This window comes from Hetaerina americana, unplaced genomic scaffold (genome assembly GCF_022747635.1).
Source record: "Hetaerina americana unplaced genomic scaffold, ioHetAmer1.1.p SCAF_7, whole genome shotgun sequence".
Classification (NCBI taxonomy): Eukaryota; Metazoa; Arthropoda; class Insecta; order Odonata; family Calopterygidae; genus Hetaerina; species Hetaerina americana.
Genome location: NW_027287316.1, coordinates 13755192 through 13780517, shown reverse-complemented (window position 1 = coordinate 13780517; position 25326 = coordinate 13755192). Strand labels below are relative to the sequence as shown.

The following is a 25326-nucleotide window of genomic DNA, read 5'->3' as shown; positions in this document are numbered from 1 at the left end:
ACGGCAAAAAAGCTATGTACTTCATAATCATACTTCGTAACAATTAAGTGGCGGAACTACCGGGTATTACGACGTTGCTACCAGGAACCAGTGTGTTATTTGGATAATCTAAGTTTATTGGTGATAACAAATGGTAAAATATTGGTACATATATACCTTCAGAAGCACGTATATATAACATTTTGGGGTACACTTAACATTGATTTTGGAAGATTTGATAATAGACTTGAATATATTAGAAAAGGACTCCAGGCGACTTCATGTAAAACATAAATATAAATACAGAAGACCGGCTTAAGAAGAAAACGCGTTAAACATCTAACTACAACAAAAGTAGAATCAACAGTCACGAATTTCATTATTAAAAGCATGTGTTATCTAGGGACATCGTTTCCTATTTGGATATTTGTACCATTGTATTGACTTCCTTATTAATGCAATCTTGCAAATTGCTATAAAAACCATTTCAATGGTAGGCCTCACACAATCATATATAATATGGAAAATATTTATTACGCGTGCATTGCTATAAAATTGGGGTCAAGTAACAACCAACCAGTTTTTGTACAAATAAAGAAGCCAGATACTTTCAGTTCTGACACCTACTTCCACCCTAACCATACATGGGGGTGCACATATCAACTATTAATGTAAACAAATATACTTTTCAAACACCTACTATTTTTTCAATAATGGTCTTGCGTCGAAATCTCGGCCTTAAAACCAAACCATATTTTTGCTCGAGTTCTACAGCTGGAAGGATCCTTAGAAGCACATACGTATAGTGATCCGTAATTTAAAGACAATGAAAAATGCGCGATTTCGCCAAATAATCAAAACTGTTATCCTCGGAGATTTTAAAATTAACCACAGATTTAACGTAATTTCAAACCAGAGTCTACGATCACATTTGGAATAAGTCCCGGGAAAGGATTTTATGGAGTATTCAAGGACCTGTAATTCAGTTGGGTTCAGGTTTCATGCATTTTATTACCATATCCACCACCTTTTCCCTCCTATGTTTACATTGCAGTCGGCCACCATTCTTATACAGAAACGCCTTCGCACAAATTAACTAGTTGATGGATATCTTCGAATTTCTGCCAACACAATACATTCTAGTTTCAAATTAAAGCCGAGTATTCCAACTGGGAGGATATTCTAAAACATGGTTTTTGCTTTAAAGATGTTTTTTAAGTGGAAAAAATCGCAGAACGCAGGATTATATGACGACTGTTTCGAGTATTAAGGATTTGTAATGGATTTAAATCACGATGACATCACAGTTCACAAACATTTTATTCGTCACCAAATTACAGCATGTGTGTTACAATATTTATTCAAGATTACCTTCGCGTGTGTGTGGTAGAGAGTTACACTTCCTAAAGTTTCTTACCTTTCTGGTACTGAAATGTGTAGCTACATTTCAGGGGCATTTAAAGAAAACATTAGTTCCTTCTCATATTCAACAAGATCCTCAAAATACTTTAGGTTTCCCACTGAACTACGGAAGCAATATTAAACAAGTCTTATAATTACTTTAAGCATGCATGGTTGCATGGAACATATGGTATAAAATATATGGGTACTATCAGCAAAATACTTTTGTTATCCGCATACATAAGCCACCAACTATCATTAATCCTTTGCTGCACACAATTCATATAATTATCCCAAGTGATGCCATTAACTTTCCTCGTACCTCCATTATCGTAAAGATCTACCTTTTGGTTGGCTTTTACTTGAGACACTAGAGCTCACTCTATGGCAAGTGAAATTCATACTTACGTTTAAAAAGTGGAAGAACAATTTCTTTCCCCGAGCCACAAGCGGTTTCTTAGAATGCCCTGGCTTCCACGAAAGAACAATGTTTGGGCTTGGATAGTGGTACCATCCGAAACATCAACCGGGGTGCGATCCCGGCACTATCCGTTCAAAAGCCGAACCCCCTACCCGTCAGACTATTAAGAATATCCAGTGACACAGCTGAGGCTCGCGATGCCTTCGTCTCTTATCGATGTTTCTCACAATCTAAGCAAATTACACTCGTGTAACGGAGTGCAGGCACCAGCTCCGACATCTAGCATGTCATATCGCACTGTCGTCGATGGGGGGAGGGCCGAACCGGGGCTGCCATCGCCGCATCCATCCTCCCCCTGTCTCGACACCACGGAGACTCACATCCATGGGCAGGGAGCCGAGTCGATGACGCTGATAAGGAGTAACACGGACGTCCGTCCACGGGGGGCTTATCAAACGACCATCTCTCACCCGCCCACTAACCCACTGCCATTATCTCGCTGTCCCCGAGAAATTCACCAGAACACTTGACCTAAGGCGCGAAAATGCAGTGTTCGGCATCTTCATAAATTGCACGATACTGACTGTGCCCATGAGAATAACTGCATGCATATACAGAAATATCCTTGTGAGAGAGCGAAGGAATAGCCCTGTCAAAGCCCAATGAATAAATCCAACTAGTGTTCAATATTAATCCAACTCAATCCAATGATGAAGCCAATGAAACGAAGTCACTTTCTGGACTTCTACGCCGTTATTATACAATTCGCTCCGGATCGTTGTCAACTTTACACTGCAATTACAATGTCCGAAAAAAAACCCCACAAAAGAGCGTCTGTGTTCGTCTAATGATTTTCTCGTTATAAACAATATCACCACGCAAAATTATGAAGTACATTAACGGGCATTTGGATAATGACATGCTAGAGATCAGTTACGAAAATAAAATAGAAAAGGTTAACCCCCGCTTAACACCATAAAATGCATTCATTTAGACAGTTAAACAAGAGAAATTTTCTGTGCAACGGTGATAAAACACACGAACCATTTTGCCTAATTTGCAGCGAAATTAAATGTAATAAACTCTTTAATGACGAGCGAAAATTTGGCTTACTAAAACATGGATAAGCTTAAGAGTTCTACTACTGTCAAATTAATTCTTAATTTAAGTATGCACGTAGCCCACGCTGCCTACGTATAAATGAAACTGTGAAAACTATGAAATGTATAATCCATTCTGGGACTGTACGACACAGTTTTAACAGAACTAGAAATTGTTTCAGCAACAGCTCATTAACACACTAAAAGAGTAGGTATGTCTTCATTTATTTCTAACATCAAAAATAGAACCGTGTATTGTAACAAATTGTACTTAACGAGCTGTGCCCACCCCACATATAACTTATAATAACAAAAACAGTCATTTCCCTGGATATTCCAAGCAACATAGGAGTCTGTTAACGTCACAACGTTTTATTAATAATACAAAAACATCCAACCTAATTCGTCATAGAATAGTATTCGAATCGCCGTACTTTGACGCAAGTATTGACCCTTAATCAAAGAATATGGCGGTGGTAATGTTCATTTCAGAGATGGCAGGCTAAACTTTATTGTGGTCATGTTTACAGGTTAATTTTCATGAATTTCCACATCTTCCGAATAATACCATCATTTTTGATAGTATACAAAAACATTGTCTCCGAATTACGCAAGGTATTATTCAAAAACCTTCTAAGGCGAAAATTAACATTATCAAAATACCAAGTTAATTTTGGGGCCAATACATTGCATGCAATCATTTCGAACGCCTAGGAAACCTATACAACTAATGTATTTCCCCATGATGCCCAAGTAAATGAACAGGCAGTCTACAACTGAGTGAAAATCTTTAACTCTCATTGGTTGTTTTGGGAGTTAAACGAGATATTGGACAACTTCAAACAAGTTATTTATTCTAACATGGATTTAACCATTTCTCCACGTACACTTGAGCCTCAAGGGCTCACTATAAATAGGTGATGTGACCTTGTGGAACGAGCATTCTCATATGGACCGCAGGGTCCCTTGAAAAACACTATTTAAAAATCCATGCAGTGGCATTTTCTGACCACTAGAACAACGAGGGAAACCCAAATTGGGACACAGGGAAAAGAGCTGCACCCGAACTCTAAAGGTATGAATTCCACACGCCTTTAAGAAGCAGTGCGATGTGAGCTTAATTCTCAACAACCAAAAGAAACCACTGCGGCGATCCTGTGAGAGGACTATCCAAGACACCAATTTTAATTTTCGTACTTTTTATTACCATGCAACTCACCGCTAGGGTGTGTGGCCAGGGTTGAATACACGCCAAACTAATTTTGACCCGGATACTTTGACCGGATACCCAATGGACAACGTTATTCTAATCCCTTATCATTCGTGGGAAAAACGACATCTTATACCTATCCGCTCAACATTTAAATCTATCTAATTTATTGAAACATGCATCAATAACTTTCGAATACTTCATCGCTGTTTCTTCGTTCTTGTCCCTTGCTGAACAGTTGTCAACTTGGCTATTTCCTATGCATGTATGTTTGAAACGGATGAGTAAGATCATTCTGGACCGCTTCTATTCAAATGGGTATTTACGCTTCGTCAGGCACTCCAATTAAAATAATCTATAATTAAACAGAGGTGATCCTACACTTAAAAGCTGTTAATGGGCCGTTCTCTTTTCCCTTATGTTTATGGCTTACATAAACATAAGGGAAAAGAGAACGGCCCATTAACAGCTTTGCCCGAGTCACTTAATATCGACGAAGAGCTTCCGAGAGTAGCACGAAATACGTATTTCCCATATAAAGCACCTTCACTGATTTTTTAAAGAATGTTACTAGCATCAAACGAGTTTCCTTGCCATGCATAAACCATTGCAGTCTTACTATCCAGGTTAGCGGGTGGCATGCATGCATGGTAACAGAGAAACCAGTGTGGACTCGCGTAGAATCAACAAGTCGTGTCGTCGCCCTCGAAGAAGACCTCCCTAGTGGTGACAACTCGACCTCAACGGGGATGATCGACTTTGCCGTGGAGCCGAAGGCTGCGAGGGAATCCACGAGGGCAGAGGCACACCACGTACGTGCCCAGTGGCCAACGCTCAACGGAGGGGAAGGGAGCGATTATCGGGGTGAAAAGGGAAGAACGTGCCAGGATTTTCGAGGTGAATCAGCTCATCTCTCAAGCAATCTACGCACGCCAAATGCAGCTTCATTCGATAAGATCAGTTCTTTTTGCATAAGCCCGCAAAATGAAATCACCGAAGATCAGTTCCTTTTGCATAAAACCGCAAAATGAAATCACCGAAGGCCACCCTTAATATTTTTAGCGATAGTCCTTCGGGAGGATCGAGAAACAAAGGGTGCAAGTTCATCTGACATCGTCTAATGAATGGCGAATAGAACACCATTCAATCAAAGAGACTCGAGGGACGTTCTAGAACCTTTACAATTGGAAGATGATTTTCTCCACACACACCGAGAATACTTTAAGTCTTTTCAATATGCCTATCCAGACGAAGGAAATTCCTTCAAATAGATAACCATGGCTTACGTCAAAACCGTGAGCATGGCAGGATAACTATTAACTATCAGAATTACGGCTCACGCACTGGAGTCACCGACCTGACAAGTGACTTAAGAGGACGGCTCCTTCGACCTCATACTCACGGTGCCCGCCAGCGAAGGGACCACGAGTGTCGCCTGCGGCCAGGAAGACGCTCCGCGCGCAACCCCGCGGGACGAGACCCTCGGCAGGGCCGGCGGGCGGTCGTTGGGTCGCCCCCGACGACACACGCCCTTCTCCCATTAGTGTTTTCACCGTGCAAAGTTAAGCAAAGGCGGCATTTCTATTTCTTGGCGTTCGCAAGGAACTGATTACAAAAAAATGTCACATTTACCTACCATCTGCACATAAATCTAACTGGAATTTTTATTTTCATTCAACGCGACTGGAGGGATAAATGACTCCAGAAATGCTTTTCAACATTTAGAATGAAATAACGTACAAAAACATTCATTTCACTTATAAAATGTTCTCACTTTCATAAATCTTATTATTCTACTTCTTATTTTTTAAGTGTATATAATAGATAGTCGAATACTAACATGAAGTCCAGAAAAGAGGGACCCAGAGAAATACGAAAACCTGAACCACTTGCCCGGTTTAAAACTACATATTTCGTACGTAAATTGACAATACATTTGTTTTGCGTGAGAGAACGCTGCCTTTTTTATTTTCCTTCCTCGATGATGCTAAAACCTGCCTAGGCAACTGGTCGGGACGGTTTGCCGAGCTGTCGCTCTTCTTTCCAGCCGACAGCACCTTCCCAAGGACACGCGGGCGAACCCCGCGAGGAAAAGAGAGGCTGATGGTAGGTTTGAGAGAGAAATACCTGGGCACCCAGGCGACGGCCAATGCAGGCATCACAACCATCTGGAAGGCCGCTTCACCGACGGCTGAGTCCTCGGGAGGACAGTCCGAGAGGAGGGCTAGGGGCGGGGAGGAGCGGCCGTCCAAAGGCCAAGACGGTGGAGGGGTCGGGATCGTGGCGAGGGGACCCTTCAATCAATCCTTGGATCTACTCCCGAGACGCCAAGGGGTACAAAGAGAGATAATCAGCTAAGCTAACTGGTCACGTTTCTACTTCATTGACTTATTTCCCAATCAGCGACTGCACTCGAATATAAGAGACAATGTTACTATGAACAAACTTCAACACTCCTCACAGAAATGACGTCCCATCCTCTCCAAATCGGCTCCACGCGCTGTCGCTATATCTATCCACTCCTAAAATGGATGAGGGGAGGGCGGGCTCTGCCACCACCGAGGGTGTAATTGAACAAGCGGACAAATGTATTAACTCCGTTTTGGGCGCCTCTCGTCCTCCTCGGTCATTGGAATCTCCCGGTCAGTGGCATCACTGCACACCACAGAGGGTGCTCTGCCCGCAACGGTGGGCTTCCCCACGCCGTCTCTTTCATGCCATCCACTCGGGTCAAACAAGCAACGCACGCACTCCGCCGTGTCCCCCACTCACGGCCCGTAGTCGCTGTCACTTGGTGGCTGGAAAGCGGGCGTCCTCGTCCAGGGCCCGCTCATGTTCTTCACACACTCGATGCGAGAGACACACTGACGCGCCCTTTCACACAACACGCGGGCGCCACATTCTCGGGAGACTCGACTCTCTCCCCCTCTCTCTCTCTCACCCGCCCCTCTTCCTCCCGCCCCAGCGCCCTCTCCCCCTCGAAATCTCAACCACCCTTGGGGCGAGAAACCTGCGGGGAGGCGGTGGGGGCGGGCGAGGGAAGGGCGACGGAAGGAAAGGGGGGAAGGAGGGTGAATAGAGGGCGAAGGCAAGCCCCCCCCGGTACTCTATCCCAGCTCATGCACACCAATTCGTGCTGTTCAACGACGATGAAAATGATTGCCGACCCGGAGAGATTGAAGAAACTCCCAAGGATGCTCCGATGGTGAGTGCGACGGTAAAGAATCACGCCATATTTATCATTGTTATTATGATTAACATCACCAGCGAGACCTGGGCAGACGACCTGCGGGTAACGACGGGAGCCAAAAACATTGCATTTGCTTTGGATTCCATCAGCATTCACTGATGATTTCGCCGACACGAAGCATTGAATATCACCTTCCTTTTAGAGTCAGTTTGTTTCTTCATTTTTTTCCTTTTCTTTCTCGTTCTGTTTTAGCAATTTATTCTATCATTATGATTCAGCAGTTTCAGCATTACTTCAAACTCCACTGAGCCTCGCTTAATCAATGTATACTGCCATGTTTTCTTCCTCTTTGCCTCGAATAATAGTATCCTTGAAACCCTTCATCCCGAGTAAATATCAATCGATCAATCTTCTTGTCACAATCATACGTGCCGTAAGACCTCCATCATAACTACCACAAAAAATATTACTATATATATGCCATGTAGTCTATTTCGACTAGGGAAAATATAATTTCTAATGATAATTACACATTTATTCAAACAGTCTCTGTAAAAGTGTACGCGGATTTACTAGCAATCTTATTTTTATTTTGTCCCACTAATTTCCAGTAGTGCTTTTTCATTTCGAGAGATTTTTTTAAATCACCAGTATTGGTGTCATACGTAAAGAGAAACAACGCAGTTGGATGCCACTTAAACGACTGGATTCGCCACGTGCGTTCAGGAACCGCTACGAAGGAATTTCCCTTGCTTGCAGATTGGCGACCGAGGGGGGAGTGGGGGAAAGGAGGACGTTTTCGGCCACCTGATCGCACATTCCGGCCGCAACAGCCATTGCCAAAACCCTTCGTACAAGAGGTAGAAATCGAGGATACACGAGAAATCACAACCATTTCAGACCGGCAGAAAACACGAACGCAATGATCAATCGAGACACCAACGAATAATTTAGCTAATACGACGTGGCTGCGCTAAGCTACAACCCCGTGGACACCATCGAAAACTTTCCTTTAACCCTTCGGCAAGAGAAGGGCTGGTGGCATTACAGAATGGGGTGAGCGGCTTGTTAGAGAGCAATTGCAATTTAGAGAGCATTATCACGCGAAAAATTCATCTGTTTTCAACAACTGTGTCAATGTTCATCACTCTCATAGTCCCTCAAAAATTTGACAGCAGATCGAAGTCTCATGCAAGCAGCTATAGATTTATCATCGACGCGACCTCCCCACCCATCCGGGGGGCAATAAATGGCACACGAAATCGTCGGCAATGACAGAGTGGTGAACATGGAGCGGACCTCGGATGACGAGAAAGAAAGACTGGGGGGTAGGAGCGGGGGAGGGGTTTAAAAAACACGCTCACAATCCCCCACGGCCATCGGGCGAAAGAAAGCGGCGACGCTGAGTAATCGCAGTGCGGAGGGAGGGAGCTAGAGCGGCGGAAGGGAAAGGGTGGAATGGAGAGAGAGGGGGAGGGAGGGCGGTGACCTTGAGGGCCGAGGCAAAACAATGACCATGCTGTGGGGGAGGCGAAGGTGGAAATAACTGAACGGTTAATCATGAGCATACGCTACGTGCAGGGGAATCACAATATACACCACTTGCATCTCATCAGGAACGTGAGGCTAATTTAGAATAACCTTTTTAAGAATATACGAAACATACGAATTCTCAAGTCGAACACGGCGGAAAATAGGAAATTGTCTATGAAGTTGTCACGATCACAATTAATATTTTTTACAAGCAAAGCAGGTCACCAAGTAACTAAATTTGCAGAAATAAAGTTACACTAATGGCTACCTCACGGTTGGTGTGTAAAAACGTTAAAACCTAAGACTTACTGATGACGGAGTCAAATAAATGCGTATAAAAAGAAAACAATAACAAAATTCACCCGCAGGAATAACTAAACTCATACAACCTTTACAGTTTTTGGAAATGCACCTATGGGCATCAAAATATTTTTCAAAGTGAAAAGTAAAAGCATAACTATTTCCCCTCAAATTGCTCAACATAGGGTAAATGTTTGAATATCGTGATACGATATCAAGAGATATTTGATCCATATATTCGTAACCCGAATGCAGCGATTCAGAAGTGATCCTATATGATGACATTAGTTTCAATCCAGCTTTGCTCTACTCTAACGACTGCGAGATGAGCATGTTATAATCGTAGTGGTACTCCTATTTCTATCCATATAGTATTCTAACGAACTGGTCTGTATTGATTTTAAGTCGAATACTCTCGATATCACATGTTAACGCTTTCCCCACAACACTCTTCAAACATATTACACGCGCTTCCCAAATGATGTACATTTGCAGCTTATATCATTTCACGAAAATCAAAATTTAATGCCACTCACTTTGACATTAGATAGCCCACATATTTATTTATTGGACAAGGAGTATCCAGGGGAAGTCATGAATAGCTACCCCGAAACTAGTTACCAAATCAATTACTTTTATAGCAAGTCAACCTTGATTCGTTTAAACTCCAAATCCCCGCAAGAGCTCTCTCAAAAATTTTAAACACGGAGATCAAATATTCCATTTTAATCCCATTACTTGTCACTTCCAGTAGTTAATATTTTCATTGAGAGTAATTCAGAATCCCTAAGAAAAATTCTGAGATAAAATAAGCCTAACATGAGGCGAAATTAAGCATAAAATTAAGTGGGATTTTCTCACTAGTGTTTCACTCGTGTCGCAGTAGGTAGTACATTTTCGATCGATATATTAACAAATATTTTCCGAATCTTTCCAAGCATTCAATTCTATTGAAAAACTATCAAATGATTTCTGTGTATGATACAGTATAACAATAAATATTATGGCCGATAGTAGCTTACGTATATTTGTACTGTAAATGCAACTAACAATCTTATTTACCACTATTACAAATTCCTTTTACCAAGGAACTCATTCGATGAGCATTTATGTAAATTGCAAGTACATATTAGCTGACCGTACATACAGAATCTTAGCTTGACCATAAACAAAAACTTGTCAAATCGTGAATCCTGGCACATTATGGCCAGGCTGATTCACATGGCACTCACTATTATTTTGAACGGACTATTAATTGGCCCAAAGCTACAAGAAACTGGCTCCGGGCAGCAAAGGAGCATTAAAATGGCGTCCGCAGCCACACTGACTCGCACTGTCTCTCACGCCGTTCTCCCCCGCCAGTGACAAGCAGGTCTTGATTCTTGCAGAGGAAGCTCGGCCGAGACGGCCCTCGGATGCACGTGTGCTCACTGGGCCCACAATTATGCGCATGGCTGCCAGGCAAGGATTACTACTACGATGCACACGGAAACACCCCAAGAGGCACACCCTTGGCATTACAAGGCGCGGACCACGAAATTCTCAACTTCCGTGGCACAACACTTAGGGTAACGCCGCACAACTTAACATGAAAAATCCTGGAAACCATTCCCCTCCAGGACGCCCGCACTATACGAATGGCTCGACTAGAATCAGCATAACATTGCCTTGCAACTCTCCAAGAATTTGCAATCAACTCTTATTCTGAATGGACCACGGCACGTATATATTTTCTTTATACAGCATAACTCCAATAAAAAATACGAAAAATAAAGACGGCGCCAGGGGAAAACTTAGGAGGTTGATTATTCAAAACGCACATGCATACTTTACATTTATTTATAAAATTCTTTAGGATCTCCCCAATGTTTATTTACTCATAGATAGTAAGCACGTTTCAAAAATTGATTTTACTGGTTTCAAAAACTTTTAATGTTCCAAATGAAACTAAAGGGAACATCAAAGATCATGGAACTGGAGTCACTAAATTTATGATGCGCAGATATTGGGGAGAAATAACTGGATGTTTTCCATTATTTCCCCAAGAGAATCAAAATTAAGTTCGATAGATTCCTTTAAATCCAGCAAATTTGCTAACGAACCATATTTCTTAAATGGACGCCAATCATCTCACCTATCGTGCCCCAATCCGTACGAGTGCCCAGTTGTAAGGATGGGCGTTAATCCTGGTTACGCGCAACGCAATGGCCTCGTTGTCGCTATTCACTTAAGCAATTCACAACCTGAGAACTTCAAACGAGGAATCGAATTCCCTGAGAGACATCTCCGCCTTTAATGGCGTCTCGGGGATACAGCTTTCCTTACTTCGCGGGGAAACAGCCAGCGTCATTCGAGTGATGACACACAAGGCAAGTGCGTCAATTGCATGTAGGAGGGGGGGGGTGTAACCGATACGTGTGCCGCACGAGAAATCCAGCGCGCCCCTCGCCGTGCAGGCAGACGGGAGGGGCGCACAAAATCCTCCCCTGGACGCCGGTGCGGGTCTGGTAGGGGGCAAACCGGATCTCGAGAGAGCGGACGAGGGAGTGAGAGCGAGAGAGCAGCCGACCGACGCCCGGGGGGTCAGATGACACCCCCCCCCCCCAGGGAAACACGTGCAGCAGAGGCGCACCAAACGCAGCCACCCTCGCCAGAACCCCACCGACCCGCGAAGCAGGTGTTAGCCGGCGCCCAACTCATCCGCACGGAACCACGTTTCTTGAAAAATCACTTTTAAGGCTATCGCGTTCATTCCCGTGTCCACCAGATCCCTGTGTCCATTCTCACGAAATAGGGTACTGATCCATTAAAATGTGCTGCCATTCCAACAAAGCGCGCAACCTAATTCAAAAGAATTGTTGAGTTAATTCTATCAAAGGGAGAATCTGCATGAGGAGGAATTGTCCAATTGCAGGAATTCATGGAATCACAATTTATAATGATCACATTTTCTCTCTGAAACCCGGAACCTGTGATCCATGGACGGTGAGCAACCTATTGTATGGCTAAGCTACATGTGTAACAGTGAAAGACGATAAGAAAATTTCAGACATGCTTGGGCAGCCTGGTTCGGGATTAGGAGTTTTTTGCAGTTTGTCACCGCCTCCCGCACCATACCCCCAAGGATTCTCCAGTAATTGGACCGCAAGGCTTTCAATTAAAAATGATAGTTTTCAACTTCGCTTCATATTTTTTTTAAACCTTCAGGCACGCAAAAATATTTCCACAACAGTTGTTTAACATTCTCGAAGATGTTGCTCTTTCCTCTAGAAATTCCATGCAGTCCCTTGCTGTTCCACGTTTCATTCGAATAGGAAAATATGGATTATTTCCCTCCGAGTTCCCCACAGCACGTACTACGCCGTAAAAACGAAAAAGATGATCGGGGTAGGATTGTAATTCTACCGTTTCTAAGTATTCATAAGCACATTCAGGAAATCCAAGAAACTGCGGGAGATGCCGCGACAGTAACTTTTAACGGAGTGCAAGGGGACGCCTCGACAGCTTTACTGGTAAATAACTCGGCCGAGCATCAAGGGATTCGGGTTAGAATCCCGGTCAAGGCGAATGATTTTTACACTCTGAAATGGTTGCATTGTAATGCACATTTAGGAACTTTCAAGTAAATTTAGCTACTTTTTCACATGTTCGACTCCCTTTTGGATCCTTGACCATCGTCATCACTAGAAACCTATCACGTTGATGCCTAAAATGTCTTGGTTTCCCGTGACTAAATCGGATAGTCTCTTCAAAAAATTGAAATTTTTGAAACAGTTTCCGCCGTCTTTGCATACGCCTCACTTCCAGGGGGATATCATTTTCGACAACAATAATATAACACGTTTTAAAGGACATCAAGTCAACTCCATGCTATGTTTTGGCTTCCCCTGTTGGCGAAAACAGTGTACCCAGTTCCATCCAACAATTTGTATAAAAATTTCACATTTCCTCACTTCTGGCACTAGCATGGTGGAAAGCTTTTATTTGGAACACTTAAGTGTAATTAAAAAATAACCTAATTCATTAAAAATTCAGTAAGACGAAAAGGAATAGGGATCGATGGAGTGGTCACATTCAAAACAAAAGCATGTGAAAGTATAACACGATTGCAAACAGACTGATTGGAAAGTAGTTTGTAAACATGCTCACTTATAACCGCTGCAACAGAACTTACTATCCAAAATAAAATAAATATCCTGAAAGGAGGTAGAGTTTGAGAACCTAGGGACTTGAAAGTACACGACTTTCATATCTCTTTTACTGTTCCAAGATTCAAAAATGCACATTTTTTCTACTGAACCTACTTCTACCAACAACGGTTGTGCCTTCGACGAATAACATACTATAGTAAGCACCTATGCCAAACTAAGCAACGAATGAAGGCAGAGCATTTATCTGTGATTGCCCAGAAGCAGATGACACGGTTATAAGCCACCGATGGATAAGCCGATCGAACCAATTCTATATTAAGCCCTGGACATTCGTAAACGAGAGCGGGAGGATTAGTCACCGGTGGCAAAGCATTGTGCTTGTACCTATTAGGCTATTAAGGAGAGTAATTGGCCTGGTCGTCGCTGCACCTAAACGCGGACGCCCCTAAGGCACACTTTCTCCAGAAAACAACCAGAGGGTTGTTCCAGTCTTGGGCGCCGGACGAGGAAAGGAGGAGGCACGCTGGCGGGGGGGCTCGGGTCATGTTTTGCCGCCTGAGGCCCTCGCGCAGCAACGAAGGAGGGCACGCACGCCAGCCTCCGCTCACGGACGAGGGACGGGAGGGGGCGACGGTGGCCCACATAGCGTCCTCCTCCCCATCCACCCATCCGCCGCCGCGGTATCCACGCCTCCCCCACCTCCACACACACCCCCCCCATGCCCGAGAGTGGGCGGCCTTTGCCCATGTACGGCGCTCTCTCGCCGCTCTCCAGGAAAGGAAGTAAAAGCGCAGAGGGGTGGACCAAGGCCACCCCCCCCCTTAGATGGGAGGGAGGGGGATAAGCAATAACGATGATGGATATGGGCTCCGCGGGCAGCCATTTGCCCCGTTCACTTCGCTATCGCTGCATTTCCAGGATTTATCTACACTCGCTCAGAAATACGACGGTGCATCCCATGTATTGACAATTTATCCAGCTACCCAACAGCTGTCGCAGCCAATAAAAATTGTTTCCATCACGGGGTCACGAATGAGATTCTGCCGCCGGTTCCCACGATAATGCCTCATTAATTTCACATACGCCGTTCGTCCACCGAGGAAACATGAGGAGCGATCGCCCGCCACCATGGGGACAGTCACCCAGACATTCACTCCACTTAAACCCGGTCGCTTACACACGCGACGATTTCAAACCGAGGAAACCGATTGTCCAAGACCAAACCGGTTGGTCACTCCGTCGGCGGCGACAAGTTGCGGAGTAATAGGCCTGGTTTCCAAAGATGTAATCCATAATTCCATATTTTGGGTGCCAAGCCCAATTCAGCGATTTAACGCAAGAGATACTGTCAAATTCCCCGCCGAGAAAAGATTGAACGTGAAGAAAAACTTTTCAGAATGGAGTCAAGCATTTGTCCCAATACATCTACATAATAATGGAATATTCAAAAGTAATGCAAAGGAAGATGGAGCAGTGAAAATCATAATGGACGCCTTCCTCGAAACTGATCAACATTTGGTTTCTTGGGCGAGTACTTGGCAGCCCGCGATCTGTAGCAGTCTTTTTGGCGCCCGAATACCTCCTTTGGGTATTATAGAATCATCATGTATTAATTTTTATATTAAACCACCACCATGACTAATGTTCAGAAATTACAAATCCAAACACGGGAATAGAACTTCAATCTCAGGCTTCACCGCTCGTTCCCTGAGCCTAGCGTTACACATGGCTGCGCAGGAAGGCGCCCTTCGCCCCTCATTCGCCCACTTCGCCCCCGCAAATTGCCAATGCCCCGACCACCTTTAAAGCTACGCTAAAAGAGCTAGTTACCTGGTACGAGAAAAGTGAACTGGGCCGAGTAAAAATGACGGAACGCGATGTGAGATTTGTCGAATCCCACTTCCAGGCATGCCTGCTCTTAAGAAAAGGTTTTAACGTTCCTGAATATACTATACTTCTTTCGGATTTTTTGAAATAATTAGTATAATTTCGATGAACAGCGGAGTACGTTTTGAGAACAATACACATTTCGAGGCTAACAAAAGAAGTCAACCATGTAGTCCTTTCCCGAAGTCTAATAGGCCCATAAAATCCTAACTTCGACCTACAAATGTCGACCTAAAACCTTCTAAGCATTCGCACATCAATTATGATAAGAATACATCACTTCAGGGGAGGCACCAAGGGGAGTACATTTTGTGTTCCCTCAATCTAGCCATGAAGCGACACACAGGGGACACTCGAAGACAACAATCTAAGCACAGATGCAAAGGAAGTGTGCAAATCTTGACCAAAAACAGTATCGAAACTCGCGGGGTTTATGAAATTAGTAGTTAATATTGGGGAGAGGGGTTCTTATATTGGCGGGAGTTTACCGCCAGAATTTTTTTAACAGCACTGTGATGAATGTATTCGGCCTAACTGCTCGATTACAGTGTTTAAATATTGGGAGCAGAATGAAATCTCTCACTTCCGCTCAGTTTCACCACCGGTCATCATCTTGGCGGTTCTGATTTGGGAGCCTTCGGTCTGTGTCGGCGAGCGGGCAAGGGGCTGAACGTTTCTAGTCGCTTAATTCAGAAGAAAATCACTTTCTCTGTTCTTTCAACATCTTAGAGAAGTGATGTATTCTTATCATAATTGATGTGCGAATGCTTTGAAACAAAGTTTTAAGGATTTTATGGGCTTCGAGGAAATCCTCTTCGACTTCGGGAAAGGACCATTTAATGAAATTTCAACTCTGAGCGGCAGGGAGAGGAGGAGATAGGACAGTATGGACTTATTTGGCGTTTTTTCTCAAGTTGTTGTTCTTTCTTTGGCGCATAGTGTATTATTAGCATAATTTTAAAATATTTATTGCTCACATCCTGGAAGACAATACTTGAAGATCTAAGTATATCGACATGATATGAATTGATAGTTTGGTATGGAAAACATTGTAACTCGAATATTTAACCTTTGATGGCAACTTTTACATTTCGAGTATTTATTCACTCGAGTACTTTATTAATAAGGATAAGAACTTCGGCATTAACCGCAATGATGAAGGGGCAACGGCGACTCGGGAGGAGACACAGGTACCCAAGTACGATGATGGAACCCTAGTAATTTGACACTCATCAACCTGGGTGTAAATAGCATTAATATCGTATTCCGAAATCAGTCAAAACTATAAATGGAGTGTCTCCACAATGTCGATAATTATCGCGCATGTTTTAAACATTCTCTTGACTGCAATTTATTCGTCACGACTGGATTATAGAATAGAATTCCCCGTGAGGCATTAGGTGCCTTCACTTTTAATCCCAGCCGCAGAATACTCCATGCGAACAAAAAAGTTCGTCATTAAGAGGATCTCTTGATTCCACACATTCCTTTTGTTCTTCGAGCAACACAATGGATTACGTTGGCAACAATTCTCATAAGGGGCGAAAGCCGATACGCACTCAACGCACGCGGAAGAACTCTCGACTCTGCCGACACATACGCGAGAGGAAAAACGTACGACGACGGCCAACTAACTATTGCCTGGAGTGAGGGAGGCACGCGCGCACGGCCCTTGCGGTCGTGCTAGGGAAGGGCAAGAAACGAGGGGAGGGGAATCGCAGGAGAAGACACGCCAAGTAAAGAGAGACGGGTCTGCCATCCGCGGGGAGAACAGCCTAAACAAACCCCGCTTCCGAACAAACGTAACAATGCGAAGGGGAAACGAATTATCGTTAAGTTAGACGAGACAAACGACCATTGCTAATCTCACCATCAACGTGTCCCTCCACCCGTCTTCCAACAATGAAGGCAAAACGTCACCAACGACATCTCTCAAAACGAGCCATTACGCGGCGAAATCACCATTCCATCAACCCACACCAACAAACCGTTCGGAATCTCAATCCAAATTCATCCGCGACGTTCCACTTGGCACGCGAGTCAAGAGGGCGTGACCCAAGGGCGGGGGGGACACCTCCCAACCCCCCAACACATCTCCCCCGCGAGGCCCCAGGCCGAGACAAGGGGATGAGGAGAGAGAGAGAGAGAATAGGGAGGGGGCGGAGACGCGCGGACACTTCCATTCCAAGGCAAACTCACTAAGAGGGCGATTACCAGCAGTCAAATCGATCAATTTATAAATCGAATCGAATGGATCTGCGTCTCGCTATCACGTGCGTAGACTCATCGTGATACACACCACAAAAAGAACTGAAGGCGGGCAACAAAAACACACTAATGGCAATGAATCCTCCCCTCCCAATAGGAATCGCCTTCAAAACCGGGGTCCTTTTTGCATAGCTTCCCCCCTTGCGACTTGAGGAATCCAACACATCCAGAATACCCCCACAATTGTCCACCCCCAATTCCTCAGGTTAGCGAGCATCATAACCGATTGTCGCGCTTTCGCCAGCTGCGAGCACTTGGGACAGCATCCCCAAGCACTCAGGACAAACCCGTGAGTTGATGAAGGCGCTGACCTATTTCGAAAGGGGCCACGCGACGAGAGTGAACGGCAATGTGGAGGCCTACATGCAGCACCCCGACCGGCCGACATACGAATGCGATCTTCCCGCGTCCCTCACCCACTTCCGCGCGGGGGCAGCTGGGAGATGCGACGCTTAGACGAGGGCTTACCACAGGCAACAGTTGGGACGAATGTTCCGCCAGTAGCGTTTCCTTCAAGGAAAAAATTCTTCCAGGCTTTACAACAGAGAAAGCAAAATAAAATCCGAAAATAACAATTTTGGCTGAACGCCTATTTGATTAATTTGCTGAAAAAACAGGAAGATTCGAAGACAAAGGAAATTTCACGACCTTAGATGCTACGAACATTATAACCTTTTCAACTTAAGAAATGCTGATAAAAACCAGGAGAGCTTGCCCTTTGTATATTTTTACACACGAAGGCCAGAATAATCTAGACGAAATATATAAGAATACAGCCTTTAAGAATAAAATATAAAACGAAAGAATTGATGAACCTTGGGCGAATAACGACGCATGTTGGAGATGGAAAAAAATGTTTGTTACTGTTAGCATTAATTAATTTAACTCGCACAAACAGACAAATGCCCATTCCATTTACCAGATGGAATTGAATTTAATTTGTAAATGGAATAAGCCCTTGTGTTTTTGAGCGAATTAAATTAATCAGCGTGAGCATTAAACAATTTTTTTTCCTCCTGCCCCACTGCGCTCTCATCTTCGCCCATCATTCATTATATTCATTTTATGATAATCGGGTTGGAAGAGTTACTATCATGAACTTACTGGAAAAGTTAATAAATCCCTGGTAAGGCAAACTACCGGATTTCGTACTTGAAGTTACTATTCTCGTTGCAAACATTTCAAATTTGAAAACAAGTTATTAATACCAAATAATTTCATGCTACTACTCGAAGTTTTCACATGCATATTTCTCGGTGTAGAATCACCGAGACTTTGGCTGATTAAACCCAGGTGAGTATGTAATTAAATCTGAAAAACATCTCGAAATGCAACCGAAAGGAATAATAGCGCCAATTACAGCATAGCATCAAGAACAACTCTCATCTCTAATAACTGTAACTCGAACTAATCGATCCATTCGATTTCTTGAGGAAGACATTCGACCTCAAGAGGGAAACGCAAGCGACCGGACTGATCAATATATCGAAGAATGCTGCGGAGAATTAAGGTTATTCGAAACGTAAATTTGTAAATCTGTTAACCTTGGGTAAACCATGACTGGGTCACCAGAGGTACGATAACATCCAAAGAGGCAATAACGCTTGTGATTCGGAGTAGGCCTTCGGGAAGTTGAGGCATTAATTCCGAACAACAAACGATGCACTCCCCGATCATCGTCCACAACCTCCAACCCCCTCGTGCCTTGAAGTAGCCGCCGGCCACTTATCGGGAGTTTCTCGTCAACCCGTTAATCGGGGCTCCCTGCACAATGAACCTAAGGACAGGGATTCGAAGCTCAGAAAATATGAATGCGGGAAAAAGAAATATGGCGACCCTCAATCATGTCCTTGATAGAAAAGTCCTCGGAGAGGGACCTTTCTATTATTTATCCTTTATATGAATTCTATTTCTGGCCAACGATCCACCACGGCACGACCAACTCCAGCAACGGCGTGTTCGACTAAGCGTCCGCCTTGGCGTCAGAACGAAGTGGTGGCGCATGCGTCAGGGAATGGCGTGAGAAAGTTGACCGCACACAATAATGTCCCGAAAATCGATTATTACATTTTGATAATCATAACATTAAACTGGGTTCGAATAATCTTTACTCTGTTAAAAATAATTTCATTCGGGAAATTATTTGGGACTAATGAGGAGCTTTACCTTCGAATGGGTCGCAAGGCCCAGATTAACATATATTGTTTTATATCCAAACAATATAACATTAGCTGCAATAGGCAATTTATTTGCTGTTTATTTATCCATGGTTCACGTTGGGTCCCGGAATGAGGGTTATTACTTTCCCACTTTAATACAAAGCCAAGGAAGAAATTAAATCATTATCAACATCTTGATCGCTACATATCCGTCAAAGAAAATCAGTGATGAGAAGTCTTAAGAATTGCGAAAAGATATTCTCTTCCAGATCTACCACCTCATTCATAAAATCCATCTGTTCTCTATCGCCCTAACCCCGTTACACACTCAAATAAACAACTAGGTTCTGGACTCCTCTACATGATTGGCCATTCTTTTCCCGAAAACTGCGTCTTGTGAGGCTCCATTCCCCGCGAATCCGTATACAATGGTTCCTATTGTTCTATCCGTACAACAAAACCCCACACACCAATTACAGGACGTAGGTTAACTCAAGAATCATGGTAATTCTGCCCATTCGTCGAGTAATTCCATTATGTGCCAGAGGGAAAGAAACGGAAATAATTATAAAATTCCGTTCGGTCTTTCGTTCGAAAATAAATGAAAACGGAATGGGAATATAATACAAAGAACTAGAACTTACACCTAATCATTATAGAGGGCACAACGGATTCATCGCCACTCAGGACAGTGTTCATTGACCAGTGAGCCACGCAACTTGACACATTTGACGACTGAAAACCAACCGAAGATATGGGCTTTGGCTTTTTATGTAGCTCTTCCAAACGCGGACATTTACCGTGGGAAAAGATACCGGCTTCCGCCTCGCCTTTCTTGAGCGACCAGCCCACACGATTGTCACTGACGACGGCCTATGGCGTTAGCTCAGTGTAAGGCTCAAATCCATTCGAACTACAAGGCTTGAGAGCCAAAGGCTAAGCGCCATCGTGACGATCAAACCGGCGAGGAATGAGGGAATGGACGAAGCGTCTGGTCTGGACTGGTCTGGCGCATTCCAGCGGTCGCCAGCGAGCCATCGTCATCCGGTGGACCTGCGACCCACCTCCCGCCCGAATCCTGCTTCAGCCAACCCATCCCCTCCCCATCGGGTGGGTTGCTGCCTGACGAAGCTAAAATTGGCTGCTGCATTTAAAACAAAATTCCATCATGATTCCTACCCGAATAACGCCTCTTAGTCATGTCTTCTTCGCGCCAGTGAAACACGTATAGAACAACACAATTGCATTTAATGATCATTAATACCACGGAGGCCAAGAAATTTCAAATGCATAATGACGATTTTTAAAATAGTAAAATACTCCCATAAAATTAACTGACAAGAACTTATATTCCAGGCAATAATTTCCCCCTCGCAGCTGATACGCATGGTTAAGGTTTACTCTCATTGAGGTTCAAGTACTAGCTAGGTTCAAATCATTAACTTCCCAAGCAAAGAATCTTATACCTAACCGAGAGAAGTCTCCTATGGTAACCACAATTCATCTTAGCAAAACTAATATCGATGAAAATTTATTAAGAGGCAGGTCGCCACGCATCTCTAACCTCGTAGTACCTGGGGAAAGGCGCCTCGCAGTCGACAACATGTCTGGCCGCTGCATAGTCATGGGCGGCTCATAAATGTTGCATGCCCAAAACATTATGCATTAAATTAAAAACTATAATTTTTTGGATCAATAATATTTCCGACACAAACATGGCCTTGATTTCGGAAAAAACTACGTTTTGTATATTGAGATGCAATGCACCTGATGTCAAAGCGAGCTTGCCAAAGGTACGAACACCGTACCTTTGTTAGCAGAGAGACGTGGGATAACGTAGTCAAAACCGGGCATGGATCCCTGAACAGGTTCAGGAAGACGTATAACGAAGCGTGGTGACCGGAGTCCCACTTGTAAGTTGGGGAGATGAAAAAAATCTGAGAAGACATGTATTACCGAACATTAATTTTTGCAGTTGAAAGAAGGAAAATGGGGTCATCGTGGGTACAAAATTAGTACTTGAAATTATGAATTAATATTAATTCTATATTCTACCGTATACGAAAAAATATTTTGCAACGAAGCCTATTCCCAGCTATAAAGTACTGAACCGTTATCACCCGAGACGGCCGCCTAGTGAAACCGAGGTTCGGGGTGCAGTTTCGGATCCGCTCCGGCAGCGGTGAAGACACTCCCCTGCGACCTTGGCCCTCATAATTTCTCCGCCGGCTTGGGACCAATCCGGTGGCCATGGGCTACTACTGCTGTAGCACAGAGAAGGCCGTCCGCCCAAATGCGAGGGCACCGACAAACAGCTGGCCAAGAGTCATGGGGGTGCTCGTGTGCCTGGCATTAGGTCCCATCGGTCATAATTGCAACTTCCGTGACCCCTCTAGCCGCATGGTCAACTCAGTGCGAGATCTCGTTCGTCCACGCGTGCCCCTAAGGAATGTCGACAATGCCGCCTAGGACGCTCTTATGGCTAACTCGGAAACGACGAGGGCCCGGTGCAAGTGCTTTCAATCATTACAGAAACTAATGATTAAAGCTACGTATTAGAGGAAGTGCCCTCATTAGGTCAGCACTCATATGCTGCGTGGTCAAATATTGATTTCGTTATCCTGGCTTTCTGCAACTTTAAAATTTGGTATTCAATTACATTACTGCCCAATCATTGATAGTTTAGTATTTATTCGCGTCTCAGTGCAGATCTACCACACATATGCCTTATTTTTATATAATTCAATCAAATAAATAATTTCCAGGGCGCCAAATTTGGTTAAGTTATAGTCTACACTATGTTGAAAACCTAATTATGCACAGAACACAGGCAAAATAACGCCTATTTGGTTACAGCACCATTTCGCTTTACACTATGCGAACGATCACTACTCGAAGGGCCGAACATCACGTACACGTATGCAGTTGTTCGCACGGCCGAAGTAACTCGAGTCCGCTCGCAGGCTTTGTGGTGCGCGCGCGTGTTACGCACACAAGGGTCCGCGAACACGGCTGGTGGGGCCGAGGGAAAGGCAAGATCCATCCCCTGGGGGGACGATGCTACGAGGCGCCAACATCGGGAGAGGGGAGGTGACGAAGTGCGCACTCAATGAAGACAAAACACTAATGAAAGCCATTAAGATGGAGGGAGGGTTCCTTATATGGAAACTAACCGACGGCCGCGAAGGCGCGTCGGGGAAGGATACAGCTCGGTGGCTGCTCAGTGCCCAATCGATTCGGCGAATCACACGAGAGAGAGAGATGAACGCATTAAAAGCGAGAGAACAGATCTCTGACCATTTACGGCGCCTTCCCTTTGAGGCCAAGGGCGAGCGAGTCTCCTCAGGCCATGGAACAAAACACAACAACGCACCTCCCTTCCCAGCCGTTCGCGACGCTTCCTCGGTCTGCATCCAATCCGCCCCCCCCCCCCCCCAAATCATTCAAAACGCTGCCCGCACCCGCAACCTGAGCAACGGAAAACACGCTCCGAGCTGGAACGATCACAAACCATGGCGATTTCCGGAAAATGTTTCATGGAAGTACCCGGACAATCGACAAGATAATTTATCGCGTCGTTGTGGTTTGTAGATACTGTCAGTTAAAATATAAGACTATTATCATTAACATTATCCGACAATCATCTTCTAGCGGAGGAGAGGTTTATCAAAAAGGATCTTTTAATGCACTATCAGTTCTTAGTTTTCCTCGTATTTCGTACATACGAGTAGAAAACATCCGACGTGGCTTCTCTTGACGCATACTTACACAGGATACAATTCGGAAAAAACCCACATGCATGACTGCTACACAAGTCTTTCAATTGCCACCACTGTTTTAAAAACCAGAACACTGCTAACACTTGGGCATTGAAATTTCCACGGCATCATTACTCCAGCTCCAACTCAGATTTGCGAGGCAATGGCAACTGTTAGCACTTCGTTACCAGTTCATGCAAGAACCTCTTCCGTTATTAATCATCATTCCTTAGTGCCATTTTCTCCTCTAATTAGTAGAAGCATGCAACTTCAGGAAAACACCCTCAGCTCATTCACATTCGTCCCTAATCCACATTTAACACAATTCCACATGCGAATGATTCTATGACGCGATCATTTTACGAAAATTTGTTAGGTGAAACATGCCCTTATCAAACATGGTAGGCATCGCTAAGGTAAAGTAAGCATCGCTGCTTAAACAATGGCAAAAGACCTCGGTACATGATGTATCCACCGTAAATGAAATATACCACCGCACATCTAACATCGTGTTTTAACACTTAACTGACGGTACGTAATCGCAACGAAGTAATTAATTTTTTTGTTTTCTCCAGCGTATGGAATGGAATTTACATAGCATACTTAAATGAAATTATTGACTCAGTAATTCCACACACTTTATTCACAATCCACACATTCCTCACACACAAGTATGAGGAATTAGAAATTCAATGATTTCATTTCAGAAGTGCTTTATCTCATTATAACTAATTTATAACACTATTTTACTAACCGAGGATGTTTATCACGTGCGGTTTCCACCATTGGACGGCGAAGTTATTTACCACGTACATTAACTAAGAGAACCGCGCTACGCACCGCCGCCACAATATCAAATCTCTGCTGAGCAATGGAGACCAGGCTCGCGCCCTCCAAACGCGAAACCTTCCCCATTCCCCTCCCTCTTTCACTTAGCGATTCGATCTAGGCAAGAGCCGTTTAATGAGCCACCCACTGGGACAGCTCCAAGGGGAATTCTCCATGGGAGAGCCCTTGCCACGCGGAGGTTGAATGTGCTTGGCCCGCGACGGATGTGCCGGCCAAGGGTGGTGCATCGCGATCGTCCTTGCCCACCTCTGGGTCACCGTCGTGGCTATCTTGCGGGAATAACGCTCTGCGCCTCCTAAGTAAAACAATGGCAACCTGCCGGGTTCGCATCGATCTCTTCCGTCTGGCTCACAATAATAGCATTTTTCTCGAAAAAAATAAAAACCACGGTCACAAATAATCCTACTAAACGGGAAGCTTGAGGCGACAAGGCAAGGAAATGACAACGGATGTGCGTGATTCACTTAAATTTATCACGTAGTTACCACCGTAGTTCTTCCACAATACTAAGGACAAGTGTAGACATGACCTTGGATGCGCCACAACTCTTGAACGCTTTAGAGCTTCCAGTAAAAATTTAATAAAAATCAACTTAAAAGAAATCAAGACAATTTGTAGTGCCATGTGCACCACCACATCAAGCTGCAACTACAACCAAGACTAGTTCTTTATAAACCTTGGTTTCAAAAAAAATCCATTTTATTCGCTCTCTCATGACTTAGACAAGGACGAAATCGTTGCGGATTGGAAGCAAGGAAACACGTAATGTGGCTTTTATTGATATAATGCGCGCGTTGAAATAGAAATTTCAGCATCAAAATAGGTCGCGCAACTGGGCGCAGTGCACGTGAGGAAAGTTCGGCGCCGAATATAACGGCTTTTCGATCAAACAACTAAGTACATGATGTTGAGTTTGTAGCAGTGCCAGATGAAATGCACCATTGCAGTAAAAAGATGTGCGTCTTCGCTGTTTTAAGCGCCGTATTCAGGAATTACTATTATTAACTGCAAACCTACAAAGGGTTCTAAGGGGATCGAGATGCTGTGGGGGCCAACGTACTGGCTTCCCACCCAGAGGGCCCGGGCTCAAATCCCGGCGGTGTTGAATATTTTTTAGAGG

At 44.2% G+C, this 25326-nt stretch overlaps 1 protein-coding gene across 3 annotated transcripts in view; it reads right to left on the bottom strand.

Annotated features, from left to right (window-relative positions):
- Positions 1–25326, bottom strand: part of Doa (Darkener of apricot) — a 106224-nt gene that overhangs the window by 56229 nt on the left and 24669 nt on the right. Inside the window, exon 1 of one of the 3 annotated variants that reach the window (XM_071594791.1) lies at positions 6239–6971. The exons of the other annotated variants lie outside the window; for them this stretch is intronic. Within the exon in view, the coding sequence (XP_071450892.1) occupies positions 6239–6279 (41 nt within the window). The 5' untranslated portion in view covers positions 6280–6971. Of the gene's footprint in view, positions 1–6238; positions 6972–25326 lie in introns of those variants that run through there. 3 annotated transcript variants of the gene reach the window in all.